The sequence below is a fragment of the Cucumis melo genome, chromosome 8, assembly GCF_025177605.1.
Source record: "Cucumis melo cultivar AY chromosome 8, USDA_Cmelo_AY_1.0, whole genome shotgun sequence".
Lineage (NCBI taxonomy): Eukaryota > Viridiplantae > Streptophyta > Magnoliopsida > Cucurbitales > Cucurbitaceae > Cucumis > Cucumis melo.
The window spans coordinates 31,254,020-31,278,853 of NC_066864.1; the positions used below are offsets into that span (position 1 = coordinate 31,254,020).

At 34.0% G+C, this 24,834-nt stretch overlaps 4 protein-coding genes across 7 annotated transcripts; 1 reads left to right on the top strand and 3 right to left on the bottom strand.

Moving 5' to 3' along the window:
* The first annotated feature begins 333 nt into the window (after positions 1-333).
* Positions 334-3,604, top strand: LOC103490388 (uncharacterized). Its single transcript, XM_008449880.3, has 6 exons — positions 334-646; positions 1,067-1,209; positions 1,322-1,372; positions 1,866-2,087; positions 2,220-2,322; positions 2,560-3,604. Exons 1-6 carry the CDS (start codon positions 561-563, stop codon positions 3,140-3,142), a joined length of 1,188 nt encoding a protein of 395 aa, XP_008448102.2. The 5' UTR covers positions 334-560; the 3' UTR covers positions 3,143-3,604.
* Positions 3,062-4,969, bottom strand: LOC103490396 (thaumatin-like protein). The gene is made up of 2 exons (XM_008449889.3): positions 4,694-4,969; positions 3,062-4,611 (listed from the first exon to the last, which is right to left on the bottom strand). Exons 1-2 carry the CDS (start codon positions 4,755-4,757, stop codon positions 3,932-3,934), a joined length of 744 nt encoding a protein of 247 aa, XP_008448111.1. The 5' UTR covers positions 4,758-4,969; the 3' UTR covers positions 3,062-3,931.
* Positions 4,970-9,143: 4,174 nt separating this feature from the next.
* LOC103490403 (putative cyclin-D7-1) lies at positions 9,144-11,340 on the bottom strand. Its single transcript, XM_017045025.2, has 6 exons — positions 11,213-11,340; positions 10,793-11,070; positions 10,595-10,681; positions 10,112-10,210; positions 9,461-9,847; positions 9,144-9,340 (listed from the first exon to the last, which is right to left on the bottom strand). The coding sequence occupies exons 1-6, from the start codon at positions 11,223-11,225 to the stop codon at positions 9,242-9,244; spliced, it is 963 nt and encodes a 320-aa protein (XP_016900514.2). The 5' UTR covers positions 11,226-11,340; the 3' UTR covers positions 9,144-9,241.
* A 904-nt stretch (positions 11,341-12,244) lies between these two features.
* LOC103490410 (uncharacterized) lies at positions 12,245-15,782 on the bottom strand. Of its 4 annotated transcripts, none has more exons than XR_007823284.1 (9): positions 15,421-15,709; positions 15,170-15,225; positions 14,904-15,047; positions 13,509-13,582; positions 13,302-13,356; positions 13,140-13,202; positions 12,925-12,966; positions 12,721-12,830; positions 12,245-12,584 (listed from the first exon to the last, which is right to left on the bottom strand). XR_007823284.1 is itself a non-coding variant. In XM_008449902.3 (9 exons), the coding sequence occupies exons 1-8, from the start codon at positions 15,461-15,463 to the stop codon at positions 12,752-12,754; spliced, it is 642 nt and encodes a 213-aa protein (XP_008448124.1). In that variant the 5' UTR covers positions 15,464-15,782; the 3' UTR covers positions 12,245-12,584; positions 12,721-12,751. The 4 variants fall into 4 exon arrangements, 3 of the variants coding, with proteins under 3 accessions (XP_008448124.1, XP_050945237.1, XP_008448136.1); XM_008449902.3 differs by having other exon boundaries at positions 12,925-13,052; positions 15,421-15,782; XM_051089280.1 differs by having other exon boundaries at positions 12,245-12,830; positions 12,925-13,052; positions 15,421-15,706.
* Between the last annotated feature and the right edge of the window lie 9,052 nt (positions 15,783-24,834).

Sequence of the window (24,834 nt, forward strand, 5' to 3'; positions counted from 1 at the left end):
TGAGTGAATTAATAAATATTAAGTGAAATAAATAAACCGAGGCCAGAAACCTTGAGCACCGGAAAAGGGACACTCCAACTATAACATGTAAACGTAAACATTTGTTAAAAAACTAAAAACTTACAAAAAAGAGCTAACAATTTATGAAGGATGGATCTAACCTTACTTCCTTTCTCATGCTTTGGTCGAGAAAAAAAATTATAATTATAATTTAACTGAATAATTTGAGGCTTGAGGCATTAATTAAATAGATAGGGTATGGTAAAGTCATATTTTGATTTTATAAATTTTGCATATTATCAAAAGAGAAAAAGAGAAGTCATAGTTTTGAGAAGTAAATCCACTAATAATAACAAAATAATAATAATAATAATCCGATATAATTCTAGAACCGAAGGATCAAGATGGTTCACGAATCATCTTCTTTCCGCGTTTCTTTTGTATAAATCCACCTTCCATTCCATACACCTAGATTCTTACGATTCCTGAAATTTGTACTTCACTTCACATTCATCTATCATCTTCATTTACTTAGGGCTTCCTTCAATTCTTGAACGGCTATGGCGAAAGATGGTCCCAACTGGGATGGGTTGCTCAAATGGAGTCTCGCTCACTCCGACGGAACTCGCCCTAATCGTAATCTCAGGTATTCTCTTCTCTCTATCTGCTTAACTTTGTCTGTTGTGGTGCTTTTGCATTCTGTAACTGTTGTGGATGTTATTTTATACCTTGTTTTTGTTGCGAACAATAAGAATCATTAAGCTGGAAGGATGAAGGACACGTTATTTGGTTAATACCCATTTCAGTAATGGAATTGATTTACTAGGTTTAACTAACTATTCATCTCTTTAACACAAATAACAATGGTTCTCAAGTTGTCTTCTAGTATTAATTGTGTTAGTGTATTCTTCAGTTTTTTTTTTTTTTGTTGTTGTTGTTGATTTTGAAGATGTGAACCTTGGTTTCAAATTATGTTTATGTGATCGTGGTTAGGTTTATCTGTTTTGGGCGATGCGTTTTCTGGATAGCTTATTAAAAGATGGTGTTGTATTATGTCTTTTTTCAGCGAGGAGGACCGGAGATGGTTTATGGAAGCAATGCAAGCTCAGAGTGTTGATGTTGTCAAGCGCATGAAAGAGATAACTCAAGTGATGCAGACTCCTGAGCAAGTCTTGGAGGCTCAAGGTGTTGGTTCAGAGGATATTGAAGGTACTTCCATTTTCAGAATCATCCTTCTCTCTAATCTCCCCGAGCACGGGTTCTATTTACTCTTCAAGGATATTTCCTAAATTATTGCGTTACATTTTTCTGATCCTTGCAGATATGCTTGATGAGCTACAAGAGCATGTTGAGTCGATTGACATGGCCAATGGTAAAGTACTCTCTTTATTGAATTATATAAAATCTTTGTTGGGTGGATATGGATTGTTCGTATGATACCTAACGGGAAGTATGAGGTGCTTTCATTTCTCAAAGAGCACTAGTTTGTAGAATCTACGAATTGCACCTAGTTGAGCATTGTCTTTGAGGTTTCTTTGCGCTTTTGAGATAGATAGGGGTTTTCATTGCTTTAGGTCGGTTGCTGTTAGGTTAGGGGCCTGAGATATGGTGCAATTTCTGGTATAACTTTCATCACAACAACAAATGTAGCATTTCTTGGGGTACTTTTGCATAGGAAGATTTGAAATTGCCTGGAAATGGGTTCGAGCTTTTACTTTCTGAGCAATGCGTAAATGGTTCCAGAGTTGTGGAATGATTGTTGATGAACTTTTTTCCAAATAAAAATGTCACTATTGAGTTTATGGTATCTCTTCTTTGAGTGAAATTATTTCTCATCCTGTTCACATTAACTATATTGCTGACAGACCTTCACTCTATTGGTGGGCTGCATCCTCTTCTCGGATATCTCAAGAATTCCCATGCAAATATTCGAGCCAAAGCTGCAGAAGTTGTGACCACTATTGTTCAAAATAATCCACGAAGTCAGCAACTGGTGATGGAATTGAATGGTTTAGAGTCGCTTCTCTTGAACTTTACTTCGGACCCTGATGTCATTGCTCGGACCAAGGCTCTTGGTGCTATATCCTGTAAGTGCATACATAGGTTTCTTTTCTGTGAGAAAGTGTTTAATTTGTTTCTCTGTTAAGGCATCGGGGCTTTTGTATATGTTACTGACTTTGATGTCGGTTTTGTTTTTGTTTTTCTTTTGGAATCTGCAGCTTTAATCCGACACAACAAACCTGGTATTGCTGCATTCCGACTTGCAAATGGTTATGCTGGCCTGAGAGATGCTCTTGGCTCCGAGAGTGTAAGATTTCAAAGGTAATAATCATAGAATTATGACATTATCACTTTCCAACCACTTTGGGTAAACCCTATTTCCTTTTAGGGCTTTTAGCAGGTGTAGGAATGAATGTAACAATGTTCTTTACTACTTTGAAATAATTTTTAGATTTCAATGGGAAACAGTGTAAATCCCTCTGTTTGGGTATAGCTGTTTTAATTGATCGAGTCTTATTTCTTTGTTATACAACTACTCATTGAGGGAACCATGTGCAGGAAAGCCCTTAACTTGATCCATTACCTGCTGCATGAAAATACTTCAGACTGCAACATAGTGAACGAGCTAGGATTCCCTCGAATTATGCTACACCTTGCATCCAGCGATGATGCTGAGGTACGGGAAGCTGCTCTTCGTGGCCTTCTTGAACTTGCCAAGGACAAGACAGGTGAGAATGGTGGAGGGTTAGGTGAAGACGACGACAAGTTAAAGAAACTTCTTGAGGAACGGATAAAGGATATCAGTTTATTGTCACCTGAAGATCTTGGGGCAGCTAAGGAAGAAAGGCAGCTTGTTGATTCACTCTGGAACACCTGCTACAAAGAATCATCATCTCTCCGTGAAAAGGGTCTTCTTGTTCTTCCTGGAGAGGATGCACCACCTCCTGATGTTGCTAGTAAGCATTTTGAACCTCCTCTGAGAGCTTGGTCGGGAAGGCCTCCGGCTGATACAAGTCCTAAAACTGAAAAGAAAGAAGCTCCTTTATTGCTGGGCTTAGGTCCTGCACCTGCACCTGCACCTGAGGCTCGAGATGTTACTTCCAGTTCTGCAGCGAATACGAATGAAGATTCAACTTCATAACTTAGGCTGTAAATTTACTAATTTCTACACCTGTTCAATGGTTTTGCTTTCTCTCTCTTTCTCTCTGGCTAGAAGACCGTCATGGTTGAACTTACACAACAACCAAGGCTGTTCATGTCAAAAACACCAAAAAGGTAGCAGCCTCACAACTCCCTCCTCTGTAGTCAAGGGTGTAATGTAGATTTATGCCATCTTTGAGATATTTATTACCAATTTCAATGCGATGGAGTTCTATTTTTGTGATTAATTGGATTGAGAATGAAAAGCTCAGATACTGTGGAACTAGAAAAGAATGTCAGACTAGAGCGTCGGCTAGATATTGGTCATATATTAATTTGTTATGACGTTTCAAATGATCAAGGCAGAAGTCAGGAGGTTGCTATCTGTATTTTTAATATTTTCAACGATAAATTGTTTTCTTTTTTTCTCCGAGATGTAGTATTACCGGTTCTTTTTCTTTTACTTGCTTCCTTTGATTGTCAATTTTATTCCAACTTTTCCTCAACCTGAAAAGCGATAGAAGATGAAGAGAACAGATTATGTCATTGATCCTTCTGAACTTGAATTGAAAATGCTTCAAAATCTGGTCAAAATCTGTCAATACTTACCACCCACTACTAAAATCAATTCCCATACGAACAGAAAAAGTAACAACTTTACAGTTTGTAAAACAAAAGAGAAATTCTCTTCCATTGATAGAAGGATCTTCCATTACAAGTTACATAAGCTAGGAAAAACAAAACCTTGGCAATGAACTAATAAACCATAAGACATCGAAGCCTGACAGCTCTACAACAACTGAGGAGGGCAAAATGTAATGACATAACGAGAAGCCCTACATCTATTTAGACTTGAGGAATCATCAAAAGCATAGCTATAAGCCTTGGGGCAAATGGCTTTAAACAAGTGGGCAAACAGAGTAGGCTTGCAAGTATTTGGATTTGCATATTGTCCAGTGCAACAATACTTAGCCGATTGCATAGCCAAACAAGCACTTTTGCAGCCCACAACCTTGCTCCCCCTTCTAACCTCCAGCGTTGAGGGGCAGCAAATGTTCACGTCGACCTCGCAGGATGCTACGCCACACCCAATCCCTCCCCCCACTGGCTTCATCGACACAGGCAAGTTAAACCCATCCACCAAACTCACATCATAGAAATGCAGGGGCGATGAGGATGATCCTAGCGTCATTTCCACCAATGTGGCTGGTGGCTCACCCCCAGATCCTCCACAATGTAGTTGGCCTCCGCAATCGCCCGTGTCACACGAGCCTTTACCGTTAGAGTCAAAGTTGCAGCCTTGTCTACCCCATATTCTCCCCGACCATTTATCGGGTACGTCGATAACTACTTCCTGGCCACTTCCAAGTAGAAAACCCCCGTCTTTTGGTGTGTTCTGCCCCGCTCCACCAAGAATTCCCGGCCATATGCTTTCATTACAATTGTTGACTATGATGATTTGTTCCCCATCTGCATAAAAACAACAAAAATCAGTACATTGTCTAGAGAAAGAACACAATGGATTCAAGACGAGAGGAGGAGAGAATAGTACTTGTGGTGAAGAAAGCCATTGATGAACAGAGAAGAATGGAAACGAGAAGTGAAACAACTGCCATGGCTTGAGAAAGATGTAAACAAAAAAAAGTGAGTTTGGGGGGAAGAAGTGAAATTGAAAATGGGGAATACTTAAGGATTTTATATTTGAGTTAACGATTGCTTTATCCCAATTGCTCCTTTTTGTGTGTCACTTTCACTTTCAAATAAAGGGCAATATTCATTTCTTCCTAATGAGGCTTACTTTTTTTCTTCCATTGTAGTTTAATATGTTGGTTAGTTCTGTACGTGGTTAAGCCACTAAAGTAGTTGGATTTCTGTTTTAGGACACGACCATTTTGGAATCTTAAGACATGGCTAAATTCTCTCTCTCTCTCTCTCTCTCGTTATATTTTGATGTATATTCTTCTTAGGTTGTCGTTCAAAGATTATGTTTTTTGCGCTTTTCCTTTTTGTGAAGATAAATTGAGATAGGTTGATTTAAATTCAAGATGAAAATGATTTTATCTTTCTTTATAAAGAATAAATTCATCTCATTGATTTGGAAAGTAGTTCAACATAGAAAAATGGAAAGAAAAAGGAGAAAAGTACTGAAGTTCTCTAGCCTTGAGGGGGAGACGAGGAGGGTCCATATCAAGATCCTCATTTATCATGTTTGATAAATTTGTTTTTCTTCAATCATAGTACGGTCATCATGAAAATATTTGAATTCTTTGACTAATTAAATTACAACTTCTTAAATTTTTAGTTTGGAACATTTCACATGGATCTTGAAAACATTGCTAGAAGTATATAAGAAAATACAAAGAAGTCATTTTAAATGGATCGTAGATACAGAGTATAAGTTTCAAAAATATTTTATCTTTTAAGACGAATTATATATAGACATGGCTTTTCTTCATGATTTTCTTGTTTTATTACTTACTTTTTAAAAATCAAGATAGGTTTTAGAAACTAAATAAACATAGGTCTCGTTTGGTAACAACTTTATTTTGATAGTTAAGTATATAGATATTACTTTTACTCTCAAATTTCTTTCTTTGTTATTTATTTAAACTAGTGTTTTTAAGAAACAATTCAAAATTTTGAAAACTAAAAAAGATAACTTTTAAAAAAATTATTTTTGTTTTCAAAATTTAACTCAGAATAGAACTATTATATTTAAGGAATATATAAATCAAAGTAAGAAATAAGAAAAAATAAGATTAATTTTCAAAAATCGAAAAACAAAAAAGGGAGTAGTTACCAAATAGAACCGTAGCTTTTGAAAACTTAGTTTACAGTCCCATTTGTTTTTAAAGAATAAAAAGCCTGCCAAAATTTATGAGAAACAAGTATAATTTTCAAAATCAGAAAACCATAAAGAAAGGACGATTACCTTTTAAAGTGTTTAAATTTGAAAAAAAAATCACTTTAAAAAAGAATCGAGGTGTTTGATAACTTTTCGAAACGAACTTTTAGAAAATGAGATTGAAAGATAATATATTTTCTAAAACCAAAATTTAGGAACATGAATTTTTAAACAAAAATTATGTATATAAACATTTATAAGAAGATTTGACCAAACATGTAAGTGTCTAAATTTTAAATTCATTTAAAAAAAGCGTTTAAAAGAAAATATATTTTTAAAAAACATTTTTTCATAGATAATCTAAACGCATTCCTGACGTAATCAGGGATGATTGATTACAAAAGAAAATTACTTTTTAGATAGTTATTTTTTTAAAAAATTTAATTTTGATAAAAACTATTTAAATTATATTTTGAAACGGTTTTAAAAGCTATTTGGGTGGTTTTTGACAAATACTTTATTCTTTTCTTTTTAAAATCAAATACTTGAAAAGTTTAACCAATTAAGATACGAATAAAATTTTGGTCCACTTAGATGTGTTAAATTAGTTTTGAAGTTTCAAGAATCAACAATCAAATCTCCAAATGCTCAATAAATGTGATTTTGGTCTATCAATTAATAGAATCCATCCAATAGTTAACTAAAGCTCACATGACACTTTTTATAAAAAAAAAAAAAAAAAATCGTATTTTCTCACTTCTCTTACTCTTTTCTTCAACTCTCCTTCAACAAACTTATTGTTTCCGTCATCGAAAGTATAATTTACTTTTTAAAGACGTTTAGGTGTGATTCTAAAATGGTTAAAATCGTTTCAAATTTAATTTTAATCCCCCAAAATAAAACTAACGTAATATAATGATATAATAATTACAGTTAAAAGTATAAAATTAAATACCAAATGAATGTTTAGAAACGCTCGTTTAAAGTTTCAAGCAACCAAGTAATCAAGCATTTTTGTGACATTAAAAATGAAAGTGTAGCCCTATGAATTAGATGGCATCAACTCTAAAAACCTTTTCTTTTCACCCTATACCCTATTTTGTGTACATTAAAAAAACAAAACAAAAGTAAATTGGCAAGCTTTAGATACAAATTGGAATAATTAATTAACATTCTTACTTTTGTAGGATTATTTATGTTTAAATTCTACAGGGAGAATAATTATGATTTTACCTTTTTGATTCTTCTCCAATAAGGTTGCATTTAGAAGTTATAAACAAATAACCAAAGAAAAAGGGAAATGGAAAGAAAAGAAGTTGGAGAATAATTTGCCATTTCAGAATCTCATACCAAACTTTACCTTTTTTGCTTTTGTTTTAATTAATGAAAATCTAAAAACTCAAAATCTACCTTCACTAGAACATTATAATTATGAAAGCAACTTAAATAAACAATTTCACATAGCTAATATCATTTACTTAGTAAATTGCAACTTTTGTTTATCAATTTTCTTCACGGAGATCGAGTATACTAATATAGCTAGTTATAAACTATTATACTAAAGATCAATAGTTTGATTTTCATTCGACAATTGTTGAACTAAGAAAAGATGTGACCCAAAAAAGAAAAATTGAATGTATAATATTTTGACCATTGTTCTCTTTTTTTTTTTTTGAATTCAAACTATCTAATTCAACGATCTTCGTATTATCATGTACCAATTATTATTATTACCATTTTAATTTTTTTAATGTAAAGAGAAGATGTTGTAACAATACATCCTTTTATTAACTTTATGTTAATATTATAAGATGTAAGATATGGAATAAAGCATATTCTGAAGGGGAGAGTTGGAAAGATTGTGACAAATGACTCTTAATTAAAAAGTTTAAGATTTTGGGGTCTTTTTAAAATCTTTTGAATAAGAAATATGTTTAAACTTTAAAGGGACTAAGTTGGAATATTTGTTGTTCAAGTATGTTAATTACTTTTCTAAAATCAACACAAATTATTATGATTGTGTGTATAACTATAACTATAATAATCTTCATCTTCTTTCCTATGCAAATAACATAAATATTTTATTATATAGTTTTTATTAAACTATAAATTTAGTCTCAATAGTTTGATAAATCCCTGGTAAACGTATTACTACTTTTTCCACAAATTTTGATTTTATTTACTCTCGAAAAGTAATCTGATTGCGTGTTGACGAACAACTCATCATCTTTTATTTACGTGGAAATTTAAAATTTTTATTGTTGAGTTGAAAATATATTATTTAACCTGTTAGATCATGTTTAAGTTAGGGATATTTTTTGTTTAGAAAATGTTATTTTGGTGTCATTCATTATAAATAGTAATCTTGTTGTTTGGTAAACATATAGTCCAAAGTATTTGAAATATATATAAAGGGATAGTTAACAAAGAAAATTTAGAGTTGTACACTTTTAGAGTGCGTTTGGGGGAGAGAAAGAGTTAAGGATTACTATAATGATTCTAGTGTTATCATAATATGTGTTTGGAGGAAATGTTATTATTGGTAGTGTTATGTAATATGTGTTTGGGGGAAATAATATAAAAGGTAGTGTTATGATAGTATGTGTTTGGGAGAGGGATTATGATAATGGTGTTATAATAATATGTGTTTGGGGGAAGGATTATGATTATAGTAATTTAAAAAATAATAATAGAATTTGGATTGGTTTATTTGAGTAATGTAATGTAGGGTTGTAAGAAAGTAAAATAGAGGATAAGATAGAGTTATTTAGAGATTAGGATAACCCTAATCTCCATTTATCATATTCCTTGGGCCAAACACAGTTTGACCTAATTTACTGATCATTTTCCCCCTAAAACCCCATTCCTAATGACTAAAAAAATGATATGGTTACGAAGGCATAATTGTAGTAAACAATATCTATAATAAGGTACTACATATGTTGTAAATCATTTAATAATCAATTTTTGTTTTCCTATTTTAAAATTTAAGCTTAAAAATCTGATGTTCTAAGGTTCGACTTTGCTTTTCCATCCATCTTTTAAAAGTAATTTCAAAGAAATTTTGAAAATTCAAGGAGTAGTTTTTATTTTTAAATTAAGTAAATGGTTTTTTTTTTTTTTTTTAAAAAACAAACAAAACAAAACTAGATGAGAATAAACATAAAGTTTGAAAATACGAAACTAAAAACAAAATGACTATAAAATGAGAAGTTGAGATTATTAATATAAAGAAATGATAGCGTATGGTTGTTGCTATTGTTCCTTCATCAATACTGAAGTAGGGCTTTGAGGGCAGCAAGAAGAAGAAGAATGCACAGCTTCCATGATGCCTCGACATTTCATCATCTCATCCTATATAATATAAATTGGGTTCCATAACACATCAAATTATGATCAATCAAATAATCATCCGAAATATGATATACATTTAATTGAAACGTATTATATAGCTAAATTAAATTATATATATACCTTATGATGTTGATTGAAGAGGCCCATAAAATATGATATAGAAGATTGAGAGTTGATGATTGGAGGAATCAAATCTAAAGAGCAGCAAATTGAAGAGAGAGCAATAAGACTTGGTTTGAAATGGATGGCTCTATAATCTAACAAAGCTCCAACAACAAACTCTTTGATCTTCACCATCAAAACATCATTAGCATTAGCTTCTTCTTCTTGATCTTGATGAGCTTCTTCAATGGAAAAACACTCCAATTTCAAACCCAAAAGTTGGATGTAATAATAAGGTGTTGGATACCACAAATGCCATTCCAATCCCTCTAATAATATCATCTCCATTCTTTCAATGCAACTTGGTTTAAACACATGATCGTGATCCATACAACAATCCTCCATCTTCAATATATATATATATATATATCATAAAAGAAAATTCATTAGAAATACAATAATATGATTATCTCTGTATATCATAATAATTTTGAAGATTAATTTAACAAGTTACATTTAGAATTAATTTTCTACAACTTCCAATTTCGTATCTAATTAGCTAATCGCACTTGATAAAGGACTTTAAACCAAAACCATTTATTATTATAATTATCTTAAAACGGCCAAATAATATTCAATAAATTCAAGAAGGTTGGATATTTAATTTACCTGAATTTCAGTTAAAGTTGGAGGATAGGTCTCATGGAACTTGGAGGCTACGGATAAGCATGCAATAGCCAATAAATCAACCATCCAATCCTTCCATTCCTGCCATAAATTTTAATTAAATAAACATTCTGAATTGATGATAGAATGAACTTATTAGTTTAAGTCTTTGGAATTAGTTCTTAATTGAGAATCCCGTAAGTTATAAATCTTTAAAAAATATACAATTTACTCCTTTCATTATCAAATGATTGTGAGATAGAAGATGTTTCTTGATCAATACATTATCAAAACCTATATAAAAGTATTCGATCAAGAGTTGATCAAGGAGTCTAAAGAAGTTTCCATGAGAGCACCTATTCGATCTTTTCATTGTCTTGAGATGAAATTTCATGTAGTTTAGTAATTTCTAGTCTAATTAAAAAAAAAAAAAAATCCTCAAAATATAGAAGATTTAGTTGACAAAAGATGAAGTAATGTGCTTACTTTGCATCTGTTCTTAGATATGAAGCGATCGAGGTAATTTGCAGCAAGAAAAACAGTTTCATGGGAGAAATCCCATCGACTTCTACACTGAAAAATAATAATAGCAATAATATTTAAATTAAAGATAACTCATTGACTTGAAATTAAGACAAATAAATGAAAATCAACAAAGAGAAATAAAAAGAAAAGCAGGTTGACCTTAATAATCCATTGAATACATCTAAGCCTCACAAAAACAAGATTTTTACTTTCAAGAAACTCCTTATAATAAGGTTCAGGCATGTAACTCATCTCCTTCTCCATGCAGACCGACACGGCCCGCTCGTCATCTTCCTTCATCGTAATAGTTAAACAAACTGAACTCGTGATGCTTTTATCAAAACCACCATGCTTCATTGCACGGTGGTAGTTTTCGTCACGAGTCTCAGTTGAACACGAGAGCCAATCCTCATCACAAAGCAAAGCATCCATATTGGCTAGAAAGAAAGAAAAAGAAAAAGAAGTCTCAAGACAATTCGAACAACGGATTTAAATACTTCTCTTTCTCAAGATATTTTCAGCAAACTCATTGAATAACAAAGAAAATTATTACAACCTAGCTAACATGCATGTACGTACGTGGGAGATCCATATATTTACGGCTAGTTTGATAACGTATTTTGTTAAAGCCGATGTATTTTAGAGGATTTGGATGATCATGAAGGTTGAGAGAGAAATTTAAGAAGGAGAAAGCATGTCCCACATGAAGAGGGTAAATGTGAAGAGAAAGGATTTGATTTGTAAAGTATGGGATATTTTTTGGTCATTTAATTAGGTAAGAGCACGAGGGATATGATGGTTGGGAGTTGGGGCCTTACAAAACCCTCATTTGAAGTAATGAAACTCTTTTTATTAAGAACAATACTTCGTGGCTCAAAAAGCAAATCTGTGGTCGCAGTACTAAATTGGCATGCAGCTCCAATAACTGAAATCGGTTACTTCTTTTCCCAATTCTTCATACTTTTGCTTCAATCATTTGAATTGAAAGCTAGCAATTTGTAGTTGTTTTAGCACAAGCATACTTTAGACTAATTTTTTTTTTCTGAGTTTTAAGTCAAGTTAAATTAAACAAAGTAAGATTAATTCTAATCGCTTTTCTAGTCTCACAATTATTGTATTAAAAGAAATTAAGTTAGATCATAATGTGGTAGGGAGAAATTCCTATGTTAGAGCTGCTCATCGAATTATGTAGTAATATCAAATTATTAGGAATACATTCTAACTTTGAAAATTACAGGGATTGAATTCCGAACATTTTCTTAATTTTAGGAATTACTTTTTATAGTGTGAGAAAATTTACACTGAATTTTAAAATCATTCCTAAAATGTAAAAATATAGAAACCAATAAATAAAATAAACGTTTATATTAATTTTTGAATGATTAATAGAACATGTTTTAAAGTTATTTTGAATATAACAAAAGTGATTTTAAGTGTCTGAAAATTACTTCAAAACAAGAGGAGTTATTCAGTTCATTTGTAGAAATATCTCAACTACCAAACCATATGGTAAATTACTACTGTTACTGTAATTGAAGAGAGCTTCAACTTGAACAGTGTAGTTATGCATGAGAGTCATTACTTGCGAGTAGGTGCAGTGTGACCAAGCAGTTATCCATAAATGACTATTCCTTTTTTTGCTTTTGCCATTATTGTTCTCACACACATCCAATCTTCAAAACTTCTTACTATATATAGTAATATTCCCACAATTTCGTATCTTTATGCACTAAAAAGGAAATTATAAACAGGAGAAACAAACAACTCGAATAAATTACAAAATGGGAATGAGTTAAGTCGAGCTAAGGTTTGATAGAACCACAGAGCAGAGAGAGAATCATTACAACAACCTGTTGTAGCCCGAATCTTCAATACTGCAACTTCTGGGACCAAAATTTTCATACACCGAACTAGGTACATGCTACACTTCCCATTAAATTTCATGGTAAACCTACAGGAGTTGAAGCAAAATCTCGGTATTGCTTAGCAAGAAAAACCATGGAACAGAAAAATCTCAACTACTTCAACTTGAGTTGTTTGAAGCAGAAAAACCATGGAACTCAAATATAGCAACAAGTTAAACCAACCATAATTTTATAAGGAATTTCCGATTTTGGGTCATTGCAACTCGTACGATGAGAAGCTGAAACCCGATCTTCCCTCGTTTGTAGACTTTAGTTCAAGCTTCTGAAATGGGCTGCAGATTTCAAGCAGTATCTTGTCAAGTATATTGCCAAAGCAGAGGAAAGCTGTGTTTAATTTTAATCTGTGCTTATAATTTGAATTCATACCTACTATTAGGGTCATAGTAGAAGCCATTGATAGAACCGTCGCTACAAGAGAAGCAAACATAATAAAAACCAGCTATAGTTAACCCACAATCGGTTCCAACATTCACAAAGTATTGCTCTTTCCATCTCTGCAAAGAAACCATAATACTCGGTTTTAAGAACATAATTATGTGTGTGGACACGAAAAGAACAAGTGTAAGAGGAGGTCAGAATACCATAAAGATGCATGGATAATTACTAAGATCCAAAGATTTCCCACCATCAACTTCCACTTGGTTCTGGAACAGCATTTTTAAGAGGAAAAGTAAAAAAGAAAAACCATTTTCAATGGAGATTAAAGTAGTAGACGAAGGGATGTATTGACTAGGGGTCCTCACCATTAGGGGAGCAAATGATGGAAATTTGGTCCAGTGCCTTATATCCTCTTCCGGTCTGAAAGATGGTAGAAAAAGACTTGAGTAAAGAGCTTAAGATTTTCAAATTCTTACTAACATCAAAGTTCATATCAGAAATAAGTTCGTTTTTAACAGCTTAATGCAAAGGAAGCTTGGTGATTCTTGCTTATTTATATATTAATTACATACGCTGCTTGCCATTTTCCAGTGAAGAAATTATAATTCTTGCCATCCACAATCTCCCCTTCCCAAAAGGTTACTACCTGTCACAATCAGCAAAGCCAAACCAAATTCAAATGAAGCTATAATAATATCTATCCAAATAAGGCCTAGATACATTCAGTAGAAGGAAACCAGCACCCAAGTTTTTAAAAACATGGATTTAAGCAAGTATACTTTCTCAAATAGAATGGAACCAAGTAATGTCAATTATGTATTTCTAGACATGTTTAATTTATACTGAAGTGATTATGGTTCTAATATAGCAATCAGAATGATACATGAGATGCTTTGTCACTATTCATCAATAAAAAATTTATAATAACCAATTCATTATTAGCTCTATTTTGAAATCTTTTATCCCAATCTCTAAACAATTCATTCAAAAGGCAACATCTTATCTTGGCATTTGCCACTGATGCAAAATTGTAATATTGAAATGAACAGATATCTGAATTCTATAGGTTGTATTGGATCTTCCTGTGTAAGCATTACTGTGAAAAGAAGAGATTGTTGGGTGATATCAATTGTTAAGTATACTTTCTCAAAAGAAAAGATTCATATCAATAGGAATAGATATGGAGAAGATTGTTGGGTGATATTTTTGTAAGAAGAAGAAGAAGAGGAGGAGGAAAGGGGATGGGGCTCAAAAAGTGGGACGATGAGAATGTCATCCTCCACCCATGTAAAAGTCGATCAATGAAAATATTACCGAGGTTGAGATGGGTACAGAGATCAAGAATCAATTTTTCATTCCCAATTTGGAAACATTGGAACTAAAAAATGAGAGGGTCCTTCATGTTAGGCAAAATTCAGTAATTTGATTTAGGTACATCAAGAACCATTCTAGTTCCCACTCTAGGAAACAATTAAAATGAAAATAAGAAAAAATTACTGTCTCTGAATAAGTAAACATAACTATCGTCATATTCATAGCATCCACTTTAAACCCTTTTTTACTACCAGATCGTATATTGTTTTAGTTGATTAAAATGAGACAAATGTTTTTGCCTGTCAGAACCAACAGAGTTATCTTAAAGGAAATTCTCAAAAGTTCTTTCATTCTTAAGAGAGGAATCGAGCAACAACGCAAAACATTTCATAAAGTCCATTATCAAGTATGTGCAGCACACTCTCAGATCAAAGTCAGAGAGGAAAGTACTCTCATTTGCTAAGTGAAAGGTAAGGTGCATCTAGCAGTAATAACGACATCAAGAAACATTACAGGTTTATCAAAGAATATGAACACAATTAAAACAAGCAGGTTGTGTTTATCACAGCAGAAAAGAAATATGGAGGAGATCAGCCAAACAGGTTAATATTTACACTCAATCTTCACAGGAAACAAACAAAGAGTTTATTTACCGGAGTGTCCGCCATAGGAACATTAAGGGCCTCCATCGTGCCACAAAGATACCCATGTTCAAGGTCCAATCCCTGTATTCGTACATTCACCCTCCAAGCCTCATCCTTTTGATTATTAGAGACATTCTGAGTACCGGAGAACGCCTGATACAAAAAAAAAAAAAAATCATTAGCCTATTTGAAGATAATTTCAATTATTATTAACCCAGATCAAAATGGCATATGGGTAAGTACTGAATTAAGGAAAAAATTAGAGAACATGAAACCTGTCCTACACTAAGCAACGTACAAGCTTGAGGAGTGGTCTGCTTAGGATCAGCACCTACCAGCAGCAAAAATATAAATGAGAAACTCGAATCGATTTTCTAAAAGCAACTTAAGTTGCGATAACAGTGATTCTAATGGAAACCCTAATCAACACAGGTTGATTCATGAATGGATAGATCGGGAAGGGGGGACCCTAGTTTCAGAATCGATCAGAGGCAAGAAATATAGTAGAGGGATGGATTGGAATTACCCGAAATTTGAGAAGGCGTAGAGCTCTCAACTCGCACCGGCATTTCTTTGCCGCTAAATTTCCGGTGGTTGGAATTAGCGAGCAGTTTAACGGTAATTTTTTTACCGTAAAACCGAATCTAGAAGAAGGGAGGACCCTCTAAATCGATTTTTAGAGACCAAACGAGATGAGAAATACCTTAAACTTAACCTCTAATTTTTTTTTATTAGAAATATGACTTCAATAATTTGGGTCTTTGTACATATACTAAGCGATTTGGACGTTTGATCTCACATAAACAACAAAAGAAAGTGTGGTGAAGGCCACTATTTGCACTTGCCGAGTTTTCTTTTGGTTATTGTAGTTGTTATTATAATTTCGTTGTCCATTCTCTGAGGCCCAACGGGGGTTGCTGTGAGCATTTTTTTTAAAAGGGAATTGTATCATATGACAATTTTTTTTTATTTTTAAAAAACACATAATGTCTTATTACCTATTTTTTTAAACATTTTTTTTTTATTTATATCTAAGATCCTTCCTTCTGAGGAAGGTCATGATGTCTGTAGGGATGTTGTTTACTTTAGTTGGATTTCCACTATTCCAGACGGATGTTGTTTATCTTAGTTAGATTTCCACCGTAGTATTCTTGATAAGGACTTTTCTTGTGGTTTAGTTTCTGGTTTTACTGAAGTTTATTCTCAAATATATGTCTTAATCCAACCAATTGCATTTTGTTAGATTAAGAATTGTCAATAGATTTCATCATCATTTATAGTTTTCTTACAAAGAAAAGAATATTGATTTATTTTAATTTTTATTTATAAAATATCATTATTGGTTTAAGTTTTGGTCAACTTAAACATAGTTCACTATATGTCCATCATATATGTTAAAAGGACCATTTTGGAGCTTAAAAGATCGAAATATCTACTAGAAAAGGGAATCACTTGACGTTTGTACTTTTAAATATTTGATGATTCTTGGAAAGAATGTCAAGAAATAGATGATTTCAAAGATAAAATAAGTTTTTTTTTCTAAAAAAACGGAGGTGGGTCAATTTTCGGTTTTCTTAACATTTAAAAGCGACATATACTTTTCCATGCCGTTTTAAAAACATCAAGTAATATCTATTTTTTTCTTGATATTTTCAAAACGTCAATTTTTTTTATGAAAATGCGAAGAGATGGGGGAAATTTTTGGAAAGTTTTCCACTATAGAACATTTCTTTATGTTTAAGAAATATCAAGTGCTACTTTTACTTGACGTTTTTAAAATGTCAAATAATATCTATTAAACTCTTGAAGTTTTTAAAAACGTAAATAATTTTTGTGAAAAGGTGGTGGTTAAATTTTCAAAAAAAATTCACGTTGCCACAATTTGTTGACATTTTTAAAAACATCAAGTGGTATCTATATTTACTTGACATTTGAAAAACCTAATATAAATAATAGACATGCTTACATTTTTTGCTATAGCGTTGATATGATTATGAACGTCCTCTCTTGACAAAGTATAAATATATATTTTTTCTAACTGAATTAGAGAAGTAAAAGACAATGAGTTGTAGATTTTTTACAACAATAAAGAGAGTTAGATTGAAGACTTGAGATTGCAAATTCACAACACTAGAACAATCGATTTATTTCTCTTTCTTTCTATGTTCCTATTATGATTTCTTCTAAGCATTTTTAGTTAAGTTTGTAGGTTTGTATGGTGATATTGAGTTGGAAGACTCTTTTTGTAATTGTTAGAGTAATTATGTAATTCGGTGTAATAGCATTTTATATTAAGTATGTTAACTTATAGTACTTTAGGTTTGTATGGTGATATTGAGTTGCAAGACTCTTTTTGTAATTGTTAGAGTAATTATGTAATTCGGTGTAATAGCATTTTATATTAAGTATGTTAACTTGTTGGTGGTGGGCTTTGTGCTGTCCAATTCCACTTTCTTTCTTTTCTTTTCTTTCTTCTTTTAACTTAGTAATCCCAACAATAGATGACAAGAGAAAATGATCCTAGGGAAATCTCGAGTTTACAGATACACTCTTTCTAAATCATCTTCTATGCATCATCATATTACAATTACACATGTATCTTGGAAGCTAGCGTCGACTGAGTTGAAAGAAAAAATATACAATATGGTTGAGATATGTATACATCATTTCTCATATTGAAATCATGCAAATATTGCACACTTATTGTATACTTTGAGTTGTACTATGTTGAGGCTATCATACAACTACGGTAGTCAATCATGCATATATTGATACTTAGTGCATATGGATTGGTTTCGCATTAGGCTTGTTGCAATTATGCACTTGGTTGCCACTTCGGGTCATTAAGTTCATTTTCCACACTTTTTTGTAGGCTATGAGTAGGAAATGCTCACACTTAAGCATTGTTTGGTTGTCTTTACAGCTTAGGCAGCTCTTGGACACTACTTAGGTTGGTTTGGCACTATTGTTGTTGCACTTGGGCCATTGATTGCCATTTTGGGTTGTTAAGACATTTTTCTCACTTTTTGGTAGGTTATGAGTAGGAAAAGCTCACACTTAAGCATTTTTTGGTTGTCTTTACAGCTTATGCACCTTTTGGATGTTATTTAGGTTGGTTTGGCACTACACTTGTTGCATTTGGGCAGTTGGTTTCAATTTCGAGTCGCTAAGTCTTCTTTTTTTCACTTTTTGGTAGCTTGTGAGTTTGGAAAGCTCACATTTAAGCATTGTTTGGTTGTCTTTATAGCTTAGGCACCTCTGCGACACTCTTAGGTTGATTTGACACTATTCTTATTACACTTGGGCACTTGGTTTCCATTTCGGATCGTTAAGTTATTTTTCTCACTTTTTGGTAGGTTATGAGTCTGAAAAGCTCACATTTAGCATTCTTTGGCCAGCCTCTTGGTCAGCTAAATGATCGAAAGAATTATAATCAAAAAGGAAGGAAGAGAAAGCCTAGGTTTTTTATGACCGAAATCTTATCATAACTAATCTTCTTCTCTTTTCCTTAAAGCCTTTTTCTTATCTTCTCGTTCATATCTAAGATCTAGTTTAACTAATTTTAGAACATCTACGGGTTCACTTGAAATTAGAAAGGGAGTAAAGGCACTTTCCAAACCTCGTGGACGACATACCATAATACTTTCTCTTTCTTACTATTACGAGTGACACTTAGAAAAGAAAGCGGGGTGCCGCCCTAATTAAAGAATGTGAGGTACCGCATCGGACGAACATACCTACTATTAAATAAACAAAGGAATGGAGGGAAGACAAGAACCAAAAAGAGGAGGAAGGGGCAGCCCCCCTCTCAAGCATCATAGATAGAGAACTCCCTAACTTGAAGGCATAGGAAGATTGACTCAGAATCCATATGGCCATAAGAAAAAGATAATTTGTTGAATAGGATCAAGGAAGAAGAGATAGGATTATCTCACCTATCCATAGGACTACGCCTCTATAACTTATGGGTCTTTTCCTTTCTAGGGCTCCAACCTCAACCTAAGTAAAGAAGGGGGGAAAAATCGATGCCCGCCAAGTCAACCCTATTCCTTAGAGAGGTTGTTGGCATCTTCCTACCCAACCAAGCCAAATGAGTTGGACTGACCAGCTCAAGAAACATCTAAAGGTCTGTGCCTATTAACCCAAGAGGGAAGGAGCAAGCCATTCCTAACCGCTACGTGGGCTAGAGGAAGAAAGAAAGGACTAAACTCGATCCACCCTCTACAGATTAAAGGACTAGCAAGTCCACTAAACCTCCCTATCCTAACAAAAGGGAAAGAATGGATGGCGCCCAAACGTTTTGCCAGAAATCTTTTCCAGACTTTAAGAACCAATGGACAATGAAAGAAGCAAATCTATCGTCCTTCTACTTCCTCACTTTCAGTCCATCTGGATGTGACTTCCAATCTTCTTGAATTAGTACTAGATTCATTCTTAGAGTTGGGAAGTGAATAACTCTAGATCTCAAGAATTACATCACGGAGGATCACATATTCCTTTGATGTCCTTTTTCCTCAACCTCAAAACCAAATTTCAAGTTAGTCCATTTGATGTGATTCTCGAGAAAAGTCTAAATGGCATGCAAATTTGTGTATACAGAATCAGTCTTCAATCTCTACTGTTATCACTGGCTAGTCGACCAAAATTCGACTAAGCAATAGGCTAGGCTATCGCAAGATCTTGTCTGTCACACACCCGAATCGAATCCAAGTTTAGGCCCTTGACACCGTCACACAATTTATAAGACTGGTCAGGCAAGATGCTATTAGGCCAATGTGGTAAACTATTTACAAGCATTTGGCAACTTGTCCATCCCCATCCCAAGCTTTAAGGATAGAGTCAAAGATCGAAGACCTGTATGACATGCTTTTTTTTAATTTTTTTTTTTTGCTCTGTCCTATCCTTGGAGATAAAGGTCTTACCCAAGCCATAAAGAATGAATAAGCTGCGAATGAAATAATATTCTCTCATAATGTTGAAAGGGTTTATCAAGCTCTTACTCTCTTCTCTCTTCTTTTTGAAACTTACAGAGCGAGCATGAATTGCTCGTAAAGAGGGCCTAATCTGCAGACTGCATCAACAACAAACCTTTGTGAAGGAAAGAACTAGCCCGCCATCCCATACCTATTTCGACCTCAAAAACACATATTCAAGACCTATAAAATACCTATAAGAAGTCCTATACATACGGTCAAAGAGAATAGCAGAAAAAAGGAATCAGACTAGGAAATCTTCTAATTAACGAAAATGCACAACCCTACCAACTACTCCGACTCTCATTGCAAAAAGATACAAGTCTCAGAATCTAGTAATGATTCTTCTTTGAAGTTCTTTCCAGTGGGCATGTTAGTGGAATGAGATCAAAGAATGGAACTCTAAAAATATTAAAGTTGCACTAGTGGCTAGAGGGGGGGGGGGGGAACCGCTCGATTAAGCAAGAAAGGTCGAAACTGGTGACTGAATTGATTGATCTTCGAAGTCAGAGTGAAGTATTGAGAGAAAAAAAAGCTTGCTTCTGTTCCAAGATATGCACCCAGGGGATCGACCACTTCCACTCTAAAAAAAATCACTCAAAAGAAAGATAAGCTTTCTTGTCTTGTAACACGTGAACGATAAGGTCATTATCATTTCTCGTTATTTCTATATTTGTTTAATGAAACAACTCAATTTTTTCTTTTGTACAACTATTCACTCCTTTTCATAGGCTTTCCTTCCACTCTATGGGATTTCTACTAGTTTCGCATCTTCCTCTTCAATAACCAGCCTCCAAACAAAAGAGGTAAGAGCTCCTTCTACGCCTACTATTTAGAGGAAAGCCTAGGCCCCAAAAAGCCTATCCTCCGTCTGCAATAATTAGCCTTCCACTGGATCGCAAGTAGTATGACCAGTTTAAGCAACGATTAGTCACTCATCTTGGTCACATGTAAGAACAAGACTAACTTGGATGGATCTGTTTCAGTTGATTCATAAAGGAAAAATAAACAAGCTCCATAAGCTGCGGCCCTGGCTGAGAATACGAGGGTCTTTTGTTGTTCCGGTATTTTGAGTTTAAGTGAGAAAGGAAGATCAACTTGTTCACATTGAATAAATTTTGAGAAAAGAAGCCATTTGAAGATGCAAACTATAATGGGGTCTTTCTCTCTTGAGTAAGCTAGATCGACCACGTCAGATAAGAAGGAAACCCACATCAGAGTTAAAAGAAATGGATGTTTTAGAAGTGGTAGTCGCTGTTCTTGTCCTCGTTTCGTAAAGCTATTATCGAGACGAAGACGTATTCAGCAACTTGACCTATAAAGAATAGGAGGAATCGGGGGCAATAACTCCCCTTAAGAAAAGGGAAGAAGAAGAAAACCTAGGCTCGTACAAAGGTTGAGGAAGAAGTAGCTTTAGTTCTTGTTGATCCCAAGAAATAATAGAAAGAATAAGGGAAATGAGATTTTGAAACTACATAAGTCAATCTATATGATGAAGATAGTTACGGTGAAGAATATCGATCTTCTTGTTCTTTTTTTTCCTTTTGAAGGCTAGAGCCTAAAGTGCTTAGCCCCCAGGCTCTCACTTTCAATCTGACTCGAGCTGTTGAATTCAATCTTTATTCTACGTTATATGCTCTACTTAGAAAGAGGGGTTTTCCTCAACCTGATTCTTCTATGTTGCTTTCTACTAACCACATGGAGATCGGCCTCACGAGCGCCTATCGATTTATTCCAAAATTCTTATATCCAAACTTACTTTCCTCCTATCATATCCAAAATCATCATACATTCAAACTTGTAGACCAATAAAACCCACATTTCTCTAGGACCAATTATGCAAATATCTATTAAAGTGCTTCCATTATTTAAAATTCTATCCAACCCATTTTCATTATAGCCCCTCCACTTTCTTCCGTTTAGACAGATGAGTTTCCTCACCAATCATCTAGAAACTTGTAGAAAAAAAAACCATATACCAACGAATATCCAGTTATGAAATTTTGTTTCCAAGCAAAATCGCGTCAACAATGAAAAATTAAATTCGAAATTCACTTATCCTACTACTTCTTAGTTTGGTCGTATTTGTCCCTATTGATCCTACTTGTTGGTCAAGCTCAACATCCTTTCCTCCTCACATACATAACCAATAAACATAACAGACCCAAAGATTGTTTATTATCTAGCATACTCACCAATATCTAGCTTATGTCCATTAAATGCAACTTCTCTCTAGCATCATTTACGCAAAGACCTTTATTCTTGTACTTCCTTTATCTAGAATTCTTCCAAACAACTTTTCATCACCACTCCAATTATTCCTTTTTGATTTGTGAGTTTGTCCATCGATTCTCCAAAAACTAATAAAACTCAAAAACAATTAATCTCCAATTTGAATAAACTTAGTGTCCAAAGGCAATTGTCTTTTTCCTTTTCTAGTACATAATCTCTAATTTTATCTTGTCATATCAATCTTTATAGCAAACCATTGATAATTTCAAAAATAGTCTATGTGCATTATCTTAACACTTCATCTACTGTGCTAATCTTTCATCCAAAGAACGACAAGCACTCTTCAATAGAAAAGCTAATCCAAACTGACAAAGGCTAAAGTGTGTGCAAAGTGTGATGCAAACCGGTAAGGTTGTCTTAGTAAAATCCGTATGCAACAAAATCAAATCAAAAGAGACAAAGTTAATCATAAAGTTGTAAATTCAAAGAGAGAGTTCAAGTAAAGGAAGTTCTTACCGTTAGCTCCAATGAAAAAGAATTTATAAAACCCTTTACCTTTTACTGTAGAAAGTGGAAGTAAAGGGTCGAACCCAAGGGATTCTGGAAGATTAGGGATTCTAATTACAAACTAAATAAATCTCAACCAAGTAGTTAGGTGACCAAGCGAAGCATTAAAAAGAGTGCGCAAGAGTGTAAAGAGAGAGAGATCTTGCTAGAACCGACAGGCTATCCTTGTGTAGAGTTCTTGACTTAGTTCTAGTGTGGTCATTTCCTTCAAAGTGACAACAAACTTTATTGAATGTGTATCCTTCACATAAGAGTTCTAGTTACATTATGGCTCGACAAGAGGCTTCTAACTCATGGTTTAACTGTATAAAAAAGTTATGGCCATCTTCAACTTCTAAAAATCTTTCCCATCATTTTCAAAATCTACCGAGGCAAGATTTAGACAATTGCATCATAGGCATGTTCTAGTTTAGCAACAAAAAAGACTCTCCCCTTGTAATCTAGTCCTTTGTGGAAACTTGCTTGTAAAGGTTACAAGTTTGGTTATACTTCATTTTCCTTTATTCCTACAAAAAGAAAACAAAACTTTTTATAAAAAAACATGCATAATTTAAAAGAAAGCAGTAAAAATTTGCATCGTTTAAGGTCGGTTGCAAGACCGTACTCTCCCTAATTCAACCCGGATCAATGACCAAGGGTTTCTTTCCTTTTCGTGTGATTCGAGCTTTGGTTGACTATCGATGATAAAGATCATGCATATACTATGAGCAAGAAGAGGAAAAGAGAGCATGCAATTTCATCTTTTGCACGACTGTTCACTCCTTTTGGTAGGCTTTCCTTCCACTCCGTGGGCTTTCTACCAGCTTCACATCTTCCTCTTCAATAACCAGCATCCAGAAAAAAGAGGTAAGAGCTCCTTCTACGCCTACTACTTAGAGGAAAACCTAGCCTCCAAAAAACCTATCCTCCGTTTGCAATAATCAGCCTTTCGCTGGATCGTAAGTAGTATGATAAGTTTAGGCAGCGATCAATCACTCATCTTGGTCACAGGTAAGAACAAGGCTAACTCGGATGGATCTATCTCAATTGACTCATAAAGGGGAAATAAAGAAGCTGCATAAGCTGCAGCCCCGACCGAGAATACGAGGGTCTTTCGTTATTTCAGTATTTTAAAGTTAAGTGAGAAAGGAAGATCAACTTGTTCACATTGAATGAACTTCGAGAAAAGAAGCCATTTGAAGATGCAAACTACAATGGGGTCTTTCTCTCTTGAGTAAGCTAGATCGACCACGCCAAATAAGAAGGCAACCCACATCAGAGTGAAAGAAATGGATGTTTCAGAAGTGGTAGTCGCTGTTCTTCTCCCCGTTTCGTAAAGCTATTATCGAGACGAAGAGGTATTCAGCAGCTTGACCTATAAAGAATAGAAGGAATCGGGAGCAATAGCTCCCCTTAAGAAAAGAGAAGAAGAAGAAAGCCTAGGCTCGTACAAAGGTTGAGAAGAAGTAGCTGTGTTGATCCCAGCAAATAATAGAAAGAACAAGGGAAATGAGAATTTGAAATTAGATAAGTCAATCTATATAATGAAGATAGTTGTGGTGAAGAATATGGATCTTCTTGTTCTCTTTCTGCCTTCCGAAGGCTAGAGCCTAAAGTGCTTAGCCCCCAAGCTCTCACTTTCAATCTGACCCGAGTTGTTGAACAACCTTTATTCTATGTTATATGCTCTACTTAGAAAGAGGCGTTTTCCTCGACCTGATTCTTCTCTGTTGCTTTCTACTAACCATATGGAGATCAACTTCGCGAGCACCTATCGATTTATTCCAATATTCTTATATCAAAACTTACTTTCCTCCTATCATATCCAAAATCATCATAGGTCCAAATTTGTAGACCAACAAAACCATTTTCTTTAGCACTAATTATGCAAAAATATTTTATTAAGGTGCTTCCTTTATTTCAAATTCTATCCAACCCATTTTCATTATAGCCCCTCCAATTTCTTCCGTTTAGACAGATGAGTTTCTTTACTAATCATCTAGAAACTTGTAGAAACAAAAACAAATCATATACCAACGAATATCCAGTTTCGAAATTTTGTTTCCAAGCAAAATCGTGCCAACAATGAAAAATTAAATTTGAAATTCACTTGTCCTACTGCTTCTTGGTTTGGTCGTATTCGTCCATATCGATCCTACTTGTTACTCAAGCTCAACATCCTTTCCTCC

Bases quoted from the DNA above. Each gene is read 5' to 3' on its own strand.
- LOC103490388 (XM_008449880.3), top strand. From the start codon at position 561: ATGGCGAAAGATGGTCCCAACTGGGATGGGTTGCTCAAATGGAGTCTC. The intron at 1,373-1,865 runs GTAAAGTACTCT...TATTGCTGACAG, and splicing joins GTCGATTGACATGGCCAATG to ACCTTCACTCTATTGGTGGG. The intron at 2,323-2,559 runs GTAATAATCATA...AACCATGTGCAG, and splicing joins GAGAGTGTAAGATTTCAAAG to GAAAGCCCTTAACTTGATCC.
- LOC103490396 (XM_008449889.3), bottom strand. From the start codon at position 4,757: ATGGCAGTTGTTTCACTTCTCGTTTCCATTCTTCTCTGTTCATCAATG. The intron at 4,612-4,693 runs GTACTATTCTCT...GTTTTTATGCAG, and splicing joins AATGGCTTTCTTCACCACAA to ATGGGGAACAAATCATCATA.
- LOC103490403 (XM_017045025.2), bottom strand. The intron at 10,682-10,792 runs GTCAACCTGCTT...ATTATTTTTCAG, and splicing joins GTATTCAATGGATTATTAAG to TGTAGAAGTCGATGGGATTT. The intron at 9,848-10,111 runs GTAAATTAAATA...TATATATTGAAG, and splicing joins CAACTTTAACTGAAATTCAG to ATGGAGGATTGTTGTATGGA.
- LOC103490410 (XM_008449902.3), bottom strand. From the start codon at position 15,463: ATGCCGGTGCGAGTTGAGAGCTCTACGCCTTCTCAAATTTCGG. The intron at 15,226-15,420 runs GTAATTCCAATC...TGCTGCTGGTAG, and splicing joins TACGCCTTCTCAAATTTCGG to GTGCTGATCCTAAGCAGACC. The intron at 13,357-13,508 runs GTATGTAATTAA...ACCATCTTTCAG, and splicing joins ACTGGAAAATGGCAAGCAGC to ACCGGAAGAGGATATAAGGC.